The following is a 15,035-nucleotide window of genomic DNA, read 5'->3' as shown; positions in this document are numbered from 1 at the left end:
GCCATTTGAATAATATACACAGTGAACTGTTCCACATAAAGTCAAAGGTGAGAGAGATGCCTTTGAGCTGAGGTAGAGCAGTGAGCTGTGATTAGAGAGGGGTGGGGTGAAGAAAGAGGGCACCATGAAGGTGGTCTAACAGAGGAGACCAGCAGGGTCGACAGCTGCAGGTGGGAAAGTGTAAGGCATTGGGGCAGTAGAATGGATCCTTTCAGCTAAACCCAGTTGGGTTCACAGAGAGAAGTAGTTGAGGTCAGATTTTTGAGAAAATTTGAATGTTTGGGCTTTATCCAGCAGAATGTTGAATTGCTCTCAAAGTTTTGGGGGCAGAACCATGGCAGGATGAGAGCAACGAAGAGGAGAGGGTAACTTGGCGGTAACACGGGAGCTAGAGAGAGGGCTGCCCAGGAGTCCAGACATGAGGCGGTCAGGGCCAAAACCCACCCGCTGACAGAGTCATGAAACACTACGAAGAAAGGAGGAAGGCCTGCTGGCTGTGGGAAGGGAAGAGTCAAAGGTAGCTCTGAGCTTTTGGGTTTGGATATTCCAGAAAAACTACAGGTGGATGATTTTCCCAGGGAAGATGATGAATTCCGTTTTTGACGTGTGTTGAATTTGAAATAGGAATGTATCAAAATGGAAATAACCGTCAGGCCGTTAGAAGTTTGGAACCAAATCTGAGGAGAGAGATCAGGGTTGGAGAGCCACATCTGGAAGTCATCTGTGTGAGAACCAAAGCAGAGTGAGGATGGGAGATGACGTAGCCAGTGAAAACCAGAGAACCAAAGACCAAACCACAGAGAAGTTTGCAAAGAATGGGAAGATGGAAAATGAACAAAAACAGAAATTTAAGGGGTTGTAGTCCCATAGAAATACATGTTTTAGAGTTGTATTAAGAAACGTAAGCAATCAGGTTGAAGTGACAGATATACTTTATGAATTGGTTTTTTTTTTTAAAGATTTTATTTATTTACTTGTCAGAGAGAGCACAAGCAGGGGGAGCAGCAGGCAGAGGGAGAAGCAGGCTCCCCGTTGAGCAAGGAACCCAACGTGGGGCTCGATCCCAGGACTCTGGGATCATGACCTGAGCCGAAGGCAGCCGCTTAACCAACTGAGCCACCCAGGCGTCCTGAATTGTTTTGTTTTGTTTTGTTTTTTTAATACAAGACAATCTTAAGTTAGCTCTCGTTCATTTAGCTAAAATCACATGCCTAGAAGCTTTAACTATTTCTATATGGGTCTCTTGCCTCATCAGTAACATAAAGACAATACCATCCGGGTCACTTCAAAATAAATGTGAAAGGGGCGCCTGGGTGGCTCAGTCGTTAAGCAACTGCCTTCGGCTCAGGGCATGGTCCCAGTGTCCTGGGATCGAGTCCCACATCGGGCTCTCCGCTCCGCGGGAAGTCTGCTTCTCCCTCTCCCACTCCCCCTGCTTGTGTTCCCTCTCTCGCTGTGTCTCTCTCTGTCAAATAAATAAATAAAATCTTAAAAAAAAAATAAATGTGAAAGCTCTTTGTGGCTCATTAAGTACTACACAAATGTCAGACTTGATGGTTGACCTACTTGACAGTGACGTTACCTTTTACCCCAGAACCTAGAAGAGTAGATATTTACAGCATGTAGAAACTTGAATTTTAATTCCAGCTCAATTCTTGACTGTGAAGCCTTGGGTAAGTTAATTCACTTTTTTTTGGTCTTAGTTAGACTTAAATGATTTTCCAGAGACTTCCAGTTGTTATGGGCTGACAGTGGAAGGACTCAGCGGAGTTCACGGAAGATAAATGGTTGAGCATAACTGAAGTTACATTCTTGTCGTCCAAATAACAGCTTCACCTTATTCACAGAAATAGCCTTGAGCCTGACTCTAATACTTTTCAAGGAGAGTGGCAACATTTCTTATTAGTCAAGAGCTATAATCTGTTTTCTATGTAAACACATTTGTTGGAACTCTTGTGTGTTCTACAGTAATAATTTACACATTTTATTTGATGTATACAGATAGAATCATGTTCAAAAAGAGCCTTTGTATGTTTCAGCTTATGGAAGAAGCCTTCGTCCTCATGCCCGAGCCGAAGGAAAAATAACTGATGCTGATTTATGAGCTTCATTGAAATGAAAAGTACAAATGGTTGTCTATTTAGTGCCTGAATTTAAATATATGAATTAAACCGATAAGGATGAAATTAATTTGTTTCTAAAACTGCTTTCCTGACCTTTGATTTGCAATAGTTTTTATTTATTTTTTAAAAGATTTTATTTATTTATTTGTCAGAGAGAGAGAGCGAGAGAGCACACACAAGCAGGGGGAGCCACAGAGGGAGAGGGAGAAGCAGGCTCCCTGTGGAGCAGGGAGCCCGATGCGGGGCTCAATCCCAGGACCCTGGGATCATGACCTGAGCTGAAGGCAGATGCTTAACTGACTGAGCCACCCAGGCGTCCCATGATTTGCACTAGTTTTTATTTATTTGTTTATTTATTTATTTATTTATTTATTTTAATTTTTAAAAATTATGTTATGTTAGTCACCATGCAATACATCATTAGTTTTTGATGTGGTGATCCACTATCCATTGTTTTCTTATAACACCCAGTGCTCCATGCAGTACGTGCCCTCCTTAATACCCATCACGGGGCTAACCAATCCCCCCTCCCCCCTCCCCTCTAAAACCCTGTTTGTTTCTCAGAGTCCATAGTCTCTCATGGTTCATCTCTCCCTCCAATTTTTTAAAGATGTAATTAACACATTCCTAAGTGAACAGTTTGATGAATTTTGGCAGTTGTATACATCCGTTTAACTTCCCAGCAGAAACAAGAAATAGAATATATCCATCCTCACAGAAGGTTCTCTTATGCCCATCTCCAGTCAGTCTCCCCTCCCCCCCACCTAATTTCTATCACCATAGATTACTTTTGCCTGTTTTGGTGTCATAAAAATGGAATCATTCACTCCATTCAGTACAGACCCTTCTGTGTCTGGCTTCTTTTGCTTAACCTAATGTTTTTGAGATACATCCATGTTGTTGAGTATATCAAAAGTTTGTTCTTTTTCGTTACTAAATAGTATTCCATTGTATTGATGACTGATTTTTTTTAAAGATTTTATTTATTTATTTGAGAGAGAGAGAAAGAGAATGAGAGAGAGCGAGCACACAAGAAGGGGGAGGGTCAGAGGGAGAAGCAGACTCCCTGCCAAGCAGGGAGCCCGATGCGGGACTCAATCCAGGGACTCCAGGATCATGACCTGAGCCGAAGGCAGTCGCTTAACCAACTGAGCCACCCAGGCGCCCGATAACTGATTTTTTTTTTTTAACCCATTCTCCTGTTGATGAATTTTGGATTGTTTCCACTTCAGGGCTGTTATGAATAAGGCTGCTCTAAACATTCTTATCTATGACCTTTTGTGGACATATGCTTTCATTATTCTTGGGTAAATACCTAGAAGTAAAATTGCTAGATCCTAGGGAAGTTGTGTATTTAATCTTACAAGCAATTGCCAAAGAGTTTTTCAAAGTGGTTGGACCATTTTATACTTCCCCCAGGAATGGACAAGAGTTTCAGTTGCTCCACATCTTCACCAACATCTGATGTGGCTAATCTTTTTTTTGCCATTCTATTAGGCGTGAATTGGTATCTCATTGTGTTTTTAACTTACATTTTCCTTTTTTTTAATAGTCTCCACACTGGGTGTGGAGCCCAACGCAGGGCTTGAACTCACGACCCTGAGACTGAGACCTGAGCTGAGGTCAAGAGTCGGACACTTAACCTCCTGAGCCACACAGGCACCCCATTATTTATATTTTCCTATTAACTAATGATGTTGAGCACTTTTTCATGTGCTTCTTTGCCTTTCATCTATCTTCTTTTGTGAAATGTGTGTTCAAGTCTTTTGCCCATTTTTAGAAATGGCATTGTTAATTTTTTTATTGTTGATTTGTAGGCATTTTTTTAATATATTCTGGATATAAGTTCTTTGTCAGATATATGTGCTGCAGATTTATCTTTGTTTATTCATGTTTTTTTAAGATTTTATTTATTTGAGAGAGAGAGAGAGAGAGAGAAACAGCATGGGAGGGGATAGGGTCAGAGGGAGAAGCAGGCTCTCTGCCGAGCCGGGAGCCCGATGTGGGACTCGATCCCAGGACTCCGAGATCATGACCCGAGCCAAAGGCAGTCGCTTAACCGACTGAGCCACCCAGGTGCCCTGTTTATTCATTTCTTAATTGAATCTTTTATTGAACCAAAAGTTTTGGTTTTGACGAAGCCCAATTTACCATCTTTAGGGGTTGGTTCTTTTTGTGTCTGGTCTGAGGAATCTTTGCTTACCTCAAGATTGCAAAGGTATTGTCTTACATTTTTTTTAAAGATTTTATTTTTAGGTAATCTCTGCACCCGACGTGGGGTTCAAACTCACAACCCCGAGATCAAGAGTCACACACTCCTCTGACTGAGCCAGCCAGGCGCCCCTTACCTTTTCTTCTATAAACTTTATCAGTTTTATATTTAGGTCTGTAATCTAAAATTCATTTTTGAGCGTGGAATTAGATAGAGGTCAAGGTTGAAAGCAGATATTTAGATGGTTCTCACCATACGGGGGAAAATGAAGCTTTCCTTTTGCCTGATTGAATTCCTTGGCACCCTGGTCAAATTTTAGTTCTTTATATGTGTGCAGCCTATTTCTGGACCCTGTTCTGTAGCACTGACCTATTTGTCCATCTTGATATGAATATTACACCACCTTGATTACTCTAAGTTTCTAAGTCTTGAAATCAGGTAGTGTTAGCCCTCCAGCTTTTTTTTTTTCCAAGTCATTTTGGCTATTCTACATCCTTTGAATTTCCATATAAAATTCAGAATCCTCTTCGGATTTCCTCAAAATAGCCTGCTGGAAGTTTTTGGGGGATTTTGTTAAGTTTATGTGGAGAGTGGCAAGCTTAACAAAGTTGAATCTTTCAGTGAACCTTTATTTTGGTCATCTTTCATTTCTCCCGGTGGTATTTTGTGATTTTTTTCAGAGCTTTGCTGGATTTATTGTCTTTTGCTAGATTTATTGTTAGATAATTGGTGTTTTGCTCCCACTGTAAATAGTATTGCTTGATTTCTTTTTCAATTTATTGTTGCTAATATATATCAATACAATTGATTTTTGTACGTTGCTCTTATACGATCTGCCACCTCGCTAAATACGCATATTCGTTTTAGTGGTTTGTGTATTCCTTAGGCTTTTCTATGTACACAATCATGTCATCTGCACAGACAGTTTTACATTCGCCAATCTATATGCCTTTTCTCTCTTTGTTGCCATGTTGCACTGGCTGGCACCTTCAGCATCATGTCGAATTCAAGTGGTGAGAGCAGACATTTTGACTCGTTCTCAAACTTATGAGAAGAGTGTCCAGCCTGTAGGTTTTGTAGATGCCCTTTATCAGATTGAGGATGATCCCGTCTCGTTCTTGTTTGCTGAGAGTTCTTTTTTAATATCATGAAGGGATGTTGATTTTTTTCAAGTGCTTTTTCTGTATCTATTGTTGGAGGTACCATTTTTCTCTTGTATCCTGCTTTGTCCTATATATTACGGTGAATTTTTCTTCCCTATTAAAAACCACCTTTACATTTCTGGGTCTCACTAGTTTGTAAAAGATTTTTAATTCCCCCAAAGTCCTTCCTTCCCACTGTTGCTAGAAATTTTAATTTGGCTAGTAAATGTTAATATACAGTTCTTCAAGTAGCAACATTTAATGAACAACGACTTGGCACTGCCAGTATACTGATGACTAAAGAAACCAATATAAATAAGATACTGTTACTACTCTTGAAGAGTCACAGCCTATTTGGAAAGTCAGATACATAGATAATGGGCAAGTAGAGGGATGTATATCCACCCAGTGAATTCTCAGAGCAGGATAAAAGGTATCTAGTGTTTTGCTGGTCTGTATTGATCAGGAGAAGGGTCCCAGAAGAGGTGATACCTAAGCCGTCTTAAAGAGGTTAACCAAGTGAAGCGGTGTAAAGGGCAGAGGGCATAGCATGAACAAAGGCACAGAGTGAGGGCAGGGAAACTACTAGTAGCTCATTGTTGTTGGAGCATAAAGTACAAGGCTGCGCATGGTGAATGATGAGATTATAGAAGCATCGGCCAGACCATTGCAAGCCTCGTGTGCCAAATGAAAGAACTTGTCCTTTGCTCTGTGAACGAAGGGGCAGCCATGATGAGATTTTAAGAAGGGGAGAGGGACATGGTCTGGTTTGCCTTGGAATCCCAAGCCTACGGCAGATAGATTTATAAGTGTCGAGGCTGGAGGCGGGAAGACCAATTAGAAAAAAAAATGACACGGTCTTAAACTTTAGCAGTGAGAGTAGAAGTGGAGGAAGAGTCAGATTTGAGAAATATTTAGGAAGTCAAACTGGCAGAAGTTGGTGATGAGCTGATGAGAGGATGACTGGAGAGAGAGCACATTGGTTCTCCAGGGCTGCTGTTAACAGAGGGCACACACGTATCGTCTCACAGCTCAAGCATCTAGAAGTCTGAAATCAGGGTGTCAGCAGACCATGTTCCCCTCTGACACCGTGGGGACAATCTTTCCTTGCCTCTTCCTAGCTGGTCTCTGGCGTTCCTTGACCTGGAGCTGCGTTACTCCAGACTCTGCCTCTGTAGTCACGTGGGGTCCTCCCTGAGTCCCTGTCTTCTTGTGAGGATCCCAGCCATATTGGATTAAGGGCCCACCCTACTCCAGTATCACTGTGCCGTAATTAATTATATACACAGTGACCCTGTTTCCAAATAAGGTGACATTCTGGCCTTCTGGTAACTGGGGGTTAGGACTTCAACATCTCTTTCTGAGGGACACCCTTGAACCCATCCCAGGAGCTGAGTCAAAACTACGCTTCAGTTTTCTAGCTCAGGGCTCGTAGGGTGTTGCCCTGGCTGACTAGGAAAAACCCAAGTGAAAGAACCAGTTTAGGAAGAAGTTGAGTTCAAAATTGCCTAAAGGGCATACAGGAAGAGCCGTTTTAGCATTCAGTTCTGTAAATCTCAAGAGCATGTCTTCAAGATAGAAACAAGCTGTTAAGACTTACGGCTAGCCGCAGAAATGGGCTTCATCTCCTTATTGTTGAGAACATGAGATGGTGGGTCATAAAATAATTTGTCGCAGCTGTAATCATTCTGCCATGGTCAGAGGTCTCTGTCTTGAGCTATTATGCTCTCATTCTCCCCAATTCTAGGGCCAGCAGCCAGGAAGGAAACATTCTTTACCAAAAGCTTCATTTTCATAAACATCCATATCGCTAACACAAGAGCTTTAAAAGTTGTCAACTCTTCTTAAGACCCTGTTATATTATGTGTAAATATAACTTCAGGATAAAAAAAAAAACAATGAACATTCATAAGCTTAGTGGGGTTTATCCCATCAGACCTTCATTCATTCTCCCATTTGGAACAAACAATGCATCCCCTTTTAAAGATACTCCTTAATGGGTGACATTTGTAAGTACAGTTAACATCTTCATTGTGTGAGTGAACAAAATAAATAGGTACACTTCACTATGGTCAGGGATTACTCTCCTAATTTTAAGAAGGGTTTCCATTTCAAGTATTTCAAGTATTTGATTTAGAAAATAGAGTTACATAAGCCCTACTCCTTCGGTGCACATTCTGTTTGTTCTCTGTGAACTTGAAATGGTTCAGAATTTATTTGCCCAGAGCTGTCAAACCATCTCTAATTCCTGATTGCATTTTGCTCTTAATGCAGGAAGTGTTGCTGGAGTTGCTAGAACAATGTGTGGATGGCTTATGGAAAGCAGAACGTTATGAAGTGATTTCTGAGATTTCCAAGTTGATCATTCCAATTTACGAGAAACGTCGTGAATTTGAGGTAGGTAATTTAAACATTTGCATCATTGGCCTCAACTACATTTTATTTTGGTCTTGGAAAAAAAAAAACAAACCAGTCATGTAGTTATGTCACTCTACTACGTGTCCTCTCAAAATTAGAAGGTTCATTGTATTATGGCATTTGTATTTTATTATAGAATATAGATACTTAACTGTGTCATTTTGACACATTTGTCCAATTTGAAAGTTCCTATCCTTGAAAATCCTGTGGAATCCTAAAATGAGAATTCTACCTTACTTTCATATAAGTTTTCCAAATGAAATTAAGTTTAAATTTTGATTATATAAGTGGTTCTTAAAACATTTTAATCTAGCACTCCCTCCCCCTTTCCCCTCAGGGCATAAAAAATTCAGTGTTGTCTTCACCAAACCTTCACGCAAAAAAGCTACTGAACTTATTATTTTTTAAAGATTTTATTTATTTATTTGACAGAGAGAGACACAGCGAGAGAGGGAACACAAGCAGGGGGAGTGGGAGAGGGAGAAGCAGGCTTCCCGCTGAGCAGGGAGCCCGATGCGGGGCTCGATCCCAGGACCCCGGGATCACGACCTGAGCCGAAGGCAGACACTTAAGAACTGAGCCACCCAGGCGCCCCAGAGCTACTGAATTTCTGTGTTGCCCCGAGAAGACCAAAGGTGCTGGCAGCTGAGATTGGGGGAGGTAATCAAGACACTAGTAGTAGTCCTGCCATGAGGAGTTTTTCCAATTTAGTCTGCCAGCCAAAGCTGTTGATAAAGGGTAATTAATAAAGGCTAGTAGTGGGGCTCCTGGGTGGTTCAGCCGGTTGAGTGTCTGACTTCAGCTTGGGACGTGATCTCAGGGTCCTGGGATCAAGTCCCATGTCGGGCTCTCTGCTCAGCGGGGAGCCTGCTTCTCCCTCTCCCTCCGCCCCTCCCCCTGTTGGTGCTCTCTCCGTGTCTCTCTCAGATGGATAAATAAAATCTTAAAAAAAAAATAGACTAGTATATAATGAACACCTGTTGCCAACCACACTGAATAGGAATGTTTTATATTCAAGTCTCTGAGTCTGTATCATAATTTCTACCCCTACTGTGCTGGGAAGGGGTGATTTAGGATTCAAGCCCCCCCCCTTTTTTTTTAAAGCAAAGCCATTTATTCTTATGTATAGCAAGCACGCTTTCATTGTTGAAGAAGTCTCCCAGAGGGGAAACACATCCATTTAAGACCATCTGCATAGGGTTCTAATCTCTGCTTCAGACTGGCTCTGGTCCAACTCACTTTTTCTTCCCAGGTTCTAGGCCTGTCTCTCTAAAGCCATACTTGTGGTGTATATGGGACATGCCTGAAAAACCATAATGGAGTTCAAGTGATTCTGTGAATAAGCAAGAGCTGAATAATTCAACCTAGGTCATAGAGGTGGCAAAAAATAGCCCATGAGACAAGAAAAGAAATGGCAGGGGCGCCTGGGCGGCTCAGTCGGTGAAGTATCTGCCTTCAGCTCAGGTCATGATCCCAGGGTCCTGGGATCGAGCCCTATGTCAGGCTCTCTGCTTGGTGGGGAGCCTGCTTCTCCCTCTCCCTCTCTCAAATAAGAAATAAAATCTTTTAAAAAAAGAAAAGAAAAGAAATGGCATTGCTCCTTTTCTCAAAGCATTATATCCTAAGAACCTTTGTAAAATGTCCATAGTACCTACTTTCTTACTAGCTTGAAGATCAGGCTGTTAGAAACCCAGGGAGCATTTTGCTACTCAACTAACAGGGAAGAAAGAAAAATACATCTTCTCTACACTTGAGAGGAAACGATATTTTCTATAGGGACACTACTCCTGTTTCCCTGGAGGCTTGTGAAGGTCCGTGCAGATCCCCTGGCGTTCTACACGAGACGTAGTCGTTGTTTCTAGGACACTGATGTATAATGTTTCACTGTATCTTTATGGGATGGGCTGAAAAGTGTCAGAGATAGCAGCCGTAAAGATAAGGAAATTTTCCCTCCAATTGAGCTCAACTGTTTCTGTGCTCCCTTTTTTACTGAGGTGAAATTCAGAACAGAACATACAATTAGCCATTTTAAAGTGTACAATTCAGGATCATTCAGTGCATTCATGATAGTCCAAACCCACCACCTCTCTCTAGTTTCAAAACATTCTCATCACCCCAGGAAAACACCTCCTACCCACTAAGTAATCACTCCGCCTCACCCGCCATTCCCTGGTAACCACCAATCTGCTTTCTGTCTCTCTGGATTTGCCTATTCTGGATGTGGCATAAAAAGGGATTAATAAAGATGTGACCTTTTGTGTCTGGCTTCTTTCACTTAGCATAATATTTAGACGTTATTCCAAGTTGTAGCCTGGATCAGAGCTTTATTCCTTTTTATGGCTGAATGATTTTCCATCGCATGCATATGCCACAATTTGTTTATCCGTGCATCCATTGGCAGACAGTTGGGTTGTTTTCACCGACTGTTACAGACATTCGTGTGTAAGTTTCTGTGTGGCCATATGTTTTCATTTATCTTGGGTATATACCTAGGAATGGAATTGCTGGGTCATAGGATAATTCTTTGTTTAACTTTTTGCGTAACCACCAAACTGCTTTCCCTTTTACCTTCCCACCAGCAATGTACACATTCCACATTCTGAACAACCCTTGTTGTTTTGGGTTTTTCATTAAAGCCATCTTAGTGGATGTGAAGTGTTATCACATTGTGGTATTTGATTTGTACTTTCTTATGACCAATGATTTTGAACATCTTTTTATGTGCTTGTTAGCCATTTGCGTGTCTTCTTTGGAGAAATGTCTATTCAAGACCTTGGCCCATTTTTAAATTGGGTTGTTGATCTTTTTGTTGTTGAGTTGTGAGAGTTCTTTTTTTGTTAAGATTTTTTTTTAAAAGATTTTATTTAGAGAGAACATGAGCATGAGCGGAGGGAGGGCCAGAGGGAGAGGGAGAAGCAGTCTCCCCGCCGAGCATGGAGCCCGACAAGGGGCTCGATCCCACGACCCTGAGCTGAAATCAAGAGTTGGACGCCCAGCCGACTGAGCCACCCAGGCGCCCCTGAGAGTTCTTTATATTCTCTGATAGTACATCTTTATCACATCTGTAATTGGCAAATATTTTATCCCATTCTATAGGTTGTCTTTTCACATTCTTAATAGTGTTCTTTGCACAACATACTCCCTTTTTCTGGGTGTTCTTTGAAAACTTCTGTAAGCTTGTATTAAAGCAGTCCTCACTGAGGCGTGTACTCTTATTTTTATATCTGCATTTTTTGTTTTAATTTAAAATTTTAAGATTTTTTATTTGAGAGAACGTGAGTGGCAGGGAGGGGCAGAGGGCAGAGGGAGAAGCAGATTCCCCGCGGAGCAGGGAGCCCGATGCAGGGCCCAATCCCATGACCCCGAGATCACGACCTGAGCCGAAGGCAGACGCTTAACCGACTGAGCCACCCAGGCACCCCTCTACCCTTAGACAACACGGTTGAGGAATTTTGTCTAATTGTGACAAAGGGGCAGGGACCCCAACAAAACCATTTTGAAAAGGAAATAGCATTGCTTCCCCCAACCTGGTGCATGTATCTTAGCCATTTAGTAATGAACCAAAAGACAAAGCTGATTTGTATATTTTCCTTTTTCAGAAACTTACTCAAGTTTATAGAACTCTCCATGGAGCTTACACAAAAGTTCTAGAGGTTATGCATACAAAAAAAAGACTTTTAGGAACTTTCTTCAGAGTTGCCTTTTATGGCCAAGTAAGTATACTTCCGTTCATAAAGTTGTTTTTCTTTTTAAACATTCACCTTTGAATTATTAGATTGCTCTAGCAGCGGGTACTGGTTCTTGGAGTGTGTCTAGATCGAGGGTTGATCGTAGCAGGCCAGAAGGCGCTGTAAGTGTAAAGTTCACTCTGGTTTCCATATCTAAATCCATTAGGTCAGAGTACAACATAGAAGATTTGAGTTTTTCCTTCAGTTTCATTTTTCTGTTGAACTTCTTAAAGTATATATTTAATATCTGGCACTGCAAGCTTTCAAATAAACAGCTAAGTATGACAGGGAATGAGAAAAACCCTAGTGAGGAAATCTTCAGGCCAATTTTATGTCCCTATGATGGCGAGTTTGAAAATTCTTACTTATTTGAAGTTAAAAGAGTGAATACGACATGCCATGTGGCTTTCAGTACTATTTAAAATGTATTTCAAATATATTATTGCTAGTTATTCTGTACACTTTCTTTAAGTGCTGTGCTTGCTCAGACGATAAGTGATTGTGTGTTTCACTCTACAATAGTCTTTCTTTGAAGAAGAAGATGGGAAGGAGTACATCTATAAAGAACCAAAGCTCACCGGCCTCTCAGAGATTTCCCTGAGACTCGTGAAACTTTATGGTGAAAAATTTGGCACAGAGAATGTTAAAATAATTCAGGATTCTGACAAGGTAACATATACCCTGCATTTCAAAATCATTGTGAGTTCCAAACGTGGTACGCTGCTGATTTTGTCCTTTTTCAGCTGGTGGGGGAGAAGTATGGAAATAGAGCCTGTCCACATAGTGAAAGAAAGGATGGGGATTTTGGAGTCAGCAGCGTTCAAATCTCCATTCTCTCTGTCTCTTTTTTTTAAGATTTTTATTTATTTATTTATTTATTTATTTATTTATTTATTTGAGAGAGCATGAGAGGGAGATTACGAGCAAGGGGCTCCATCCCAGGACCCTGGGATCACGACCTGAGCCAAAGGCAAACGCTTCACCGATTGAGCCACCCAGGAGTCCCAAATCTCCATTCTCTTGCCATTTGCTAGCTAGGTGACCTATAGGAAAGTTACTTAACTTCTCCTGTGCCTCATCTTTCTCGTTAGTAAAATGGAGATAATACTAGTGCATTTCCTTCTAAGCTATCCTTAGTTCAGTAGTTACATGGGCAATGAAGTAAGTTTAGGAGACATCCCTTGGCCTTGCTCTGGGAAGGTTACCCATCCCACCAGGCCCTGCCAGGCCAGGATGAAAAAGGTCCCAGCAAGAGAGGTTCTTCCCGAGAGATGCATCGTGTCCCGTAGGCGACATTTGTGGAAAGCACAGTAGGAATGCCTGACCGTTCCTAGTCGCCATAGATGTGCCCAGAATGAGAGCTGGTGGTTAGGGCAGTGCAGGATCTGCAGGCCACAGCGATATTTATGGAGCGACGAGGGTGCAGGCGACTTAGCAGCCAATAGACAGCGTCGCTAGAGCGAAAAGCTCCCGGCCATAGTAAAGACACTTCACGGTCCGTCATGAAAATGATCTCTTCACTTTGTAGACTTAGCTCGTCTCCCATGGAGATGGTTTTACCTTGCCTCTGTGCCTGAGACATTTAAAAGTGGATATGCTGGTGGGTTCCAAATTCATTAGTATTTGGCACTACCCCTCTACTTCCTTCTTTATCGGTGTCACTATTTTGTGTTTTATTCAGTTAAGACAACGGAAGATTTTATCTCCCTGTAGCCAGATAGTTTCAGGCTCATTGCCACACAACTGGTACTTATAAATGGAAAGTTAATGGAAAGCCAGGCTTGCTGAACAACACGCAGTTTTCTGCTTTATTTTGCCTCTGAACACCCGGCGAGCCAGTGCTAGGGACAAACCACTCTCAGGCAGGTGGACTCCTGACATTATTTGTATGCACAGTATGTGAGTCATTCTCCATTGGCAACAGACATCATAAGCAGTTGCTACTTTGAAAGTCCTTATTTCTTTCTTAATGTGTGCAAATAAAAATTAAAAATACTCTTCTATCTTGCCAAAGAACAAAATCTGCTTAAGGATACAGACAGTTCGAAGAGCCGCTTGGCAATATTTTCCAATATTTTAAACATACATTTCCTTGGACCCAACAATTTCACATTTAAGGGTTTTTTTTAAAAGGGGGGGAGGACAGAGGGAGAGGGAGAGAGAGTCTGAAGCAGGCTCCACGCCCCCAGCACAGAGACCAATCCGGGGCTCGCTCTCACTATGTGAGATCATGACCTGAGCTGAAATCAAAAGTCAGACACTTAACCAACAGAGCCACCCAGGCGCCCCTCGTGTCTAAGATTTTATCCTGTAGGTGTACACTACAAAGAAGATGTATGATGAAAGGTGTTCATTGCTGCGAAGTTTATATAGCAACCTGGAAGCAATCTAAATGTCCATATGGCTAAAGAAATGGTATTATCCACATGACGGATATAGTAACCTATGCATTAAAAAAAATTGACATAGATCTAGAAGTGTTGATTTGAACCTGTTAAGATATATTATTGAGGGGGAAAAAAGTGAGGTGCAGGCAGTCGTGGATAGGATGATCACATTAGTGTAAAAATTGATATTCGCAATAACTTGTATATGCTTAGGAAATTTCTGGAATGATACATACAAAATTGTTAACCATGCTTACCCCTGAGGAGAGGGACTAGAGTCTACCTGGCAAGAAATTGTTGACTTTCCATGTATACCCTTGTGTACTTGACTTTCCATGTATACCCTTGTGTACGGTTTGAAAGTTTTACCATATACATATTTTACTTTTATAAGGTGAAAATCAGGCTTGACCTCTTTTTTATTTCCCTTCTATATTTTGTCTTAGCTTAGATAATTACCTCAACCATCTCCTGAGGTCCCTTAAGAGAAATCTCACTTTTTTTTTCCCTGAGTCTAGTTGACACACAATGATACATTTGTTTTAGGTGCCCAACATAGTGATTCAACAAGTTTATACCTTAATGCTGTGCTCAGTTGCAGCCCCCCCCCCCCCCCCGTCACCGTACAACGCTATTACGGTATCATTGACTATATTCCCCACGCTGTGCCTTTTATTCCCATGACTTAGTCATTCCATAACTGGAAGCCTGTACCTCCCTCTCTCCTTCACCCATTTTGCCCATCCCCTACCCTCCCTCCCCTCTGGTAACCATCAGTTTGTTCTTTTGTTAAAGCTTTATTTATTTATTTATTTATTTGAGAGAGAGAGCACACAGAGGGAGAGGGAGAGGCAGACTCCCCGCCAAGCAAGGAGCCCGACGCGGGGCTCGATCCCAGGACTCCGGGATCATGACCCGAGCCGAAGGCAGACGCTTAACGACTGAGCCACCCAGGTGCCCCCCCGTTTGTTCTCTGTAGAGAAATCTAGCTATTTACTAGGAGAGAAAAGAAGGTTAAGGCTTCT

General features: G+C 41.7%; 1 protein-coding gene across 6 annotated transcripts in view; it reads left to right on the top strand.

Moving 5' to 3' along the window:
- DOCK11 (dedicator of cytokinesis 11) overlaps positions 1-15,035 on the top strand; it is a 182,668-nt gene that overhangs the window by 153,651 nt on the left and 13,982 nt on the right. For all 6 annotated transcript variants that reach the window (XM_035725508.1, XM_035725510.1, XM_035725507.1 and 3 more), the window contains 3 exons: positions 7,752-7,874; positions 11,495-11,608; positions 12,146-12,292. In XM_035725508.1, the coding sequence (XP_035581401.1) occupies positions 7,752-7,874; positions 11,495-11,608; positions 12,146-12,292 (384 nt within the window). The remainder of the gene's footprint in view (positions 1-7,751; positions 7,875-11,494; positions 11,609-12,145; positions 12,293-15,035) is intronic.

Source organism: Zalophus californianus, chromosome X (genome assembly GCF_009762305.2).
Source record: "Zalophus californianus isolate mZalCal1 chromosome X, mZalCal1.pri.v2, whole genome shotgun sequence".
Taxonomy (NCBI): domain Eukaryota; kingdom Metazoa; phylum Chordata; class Mammalia; order Carnivora; family Otariidae; genus Zalophus; species Zalophus californianus.
This window is presented reverse-complemented; position numbering and strand designations above follow the sequence as displayed.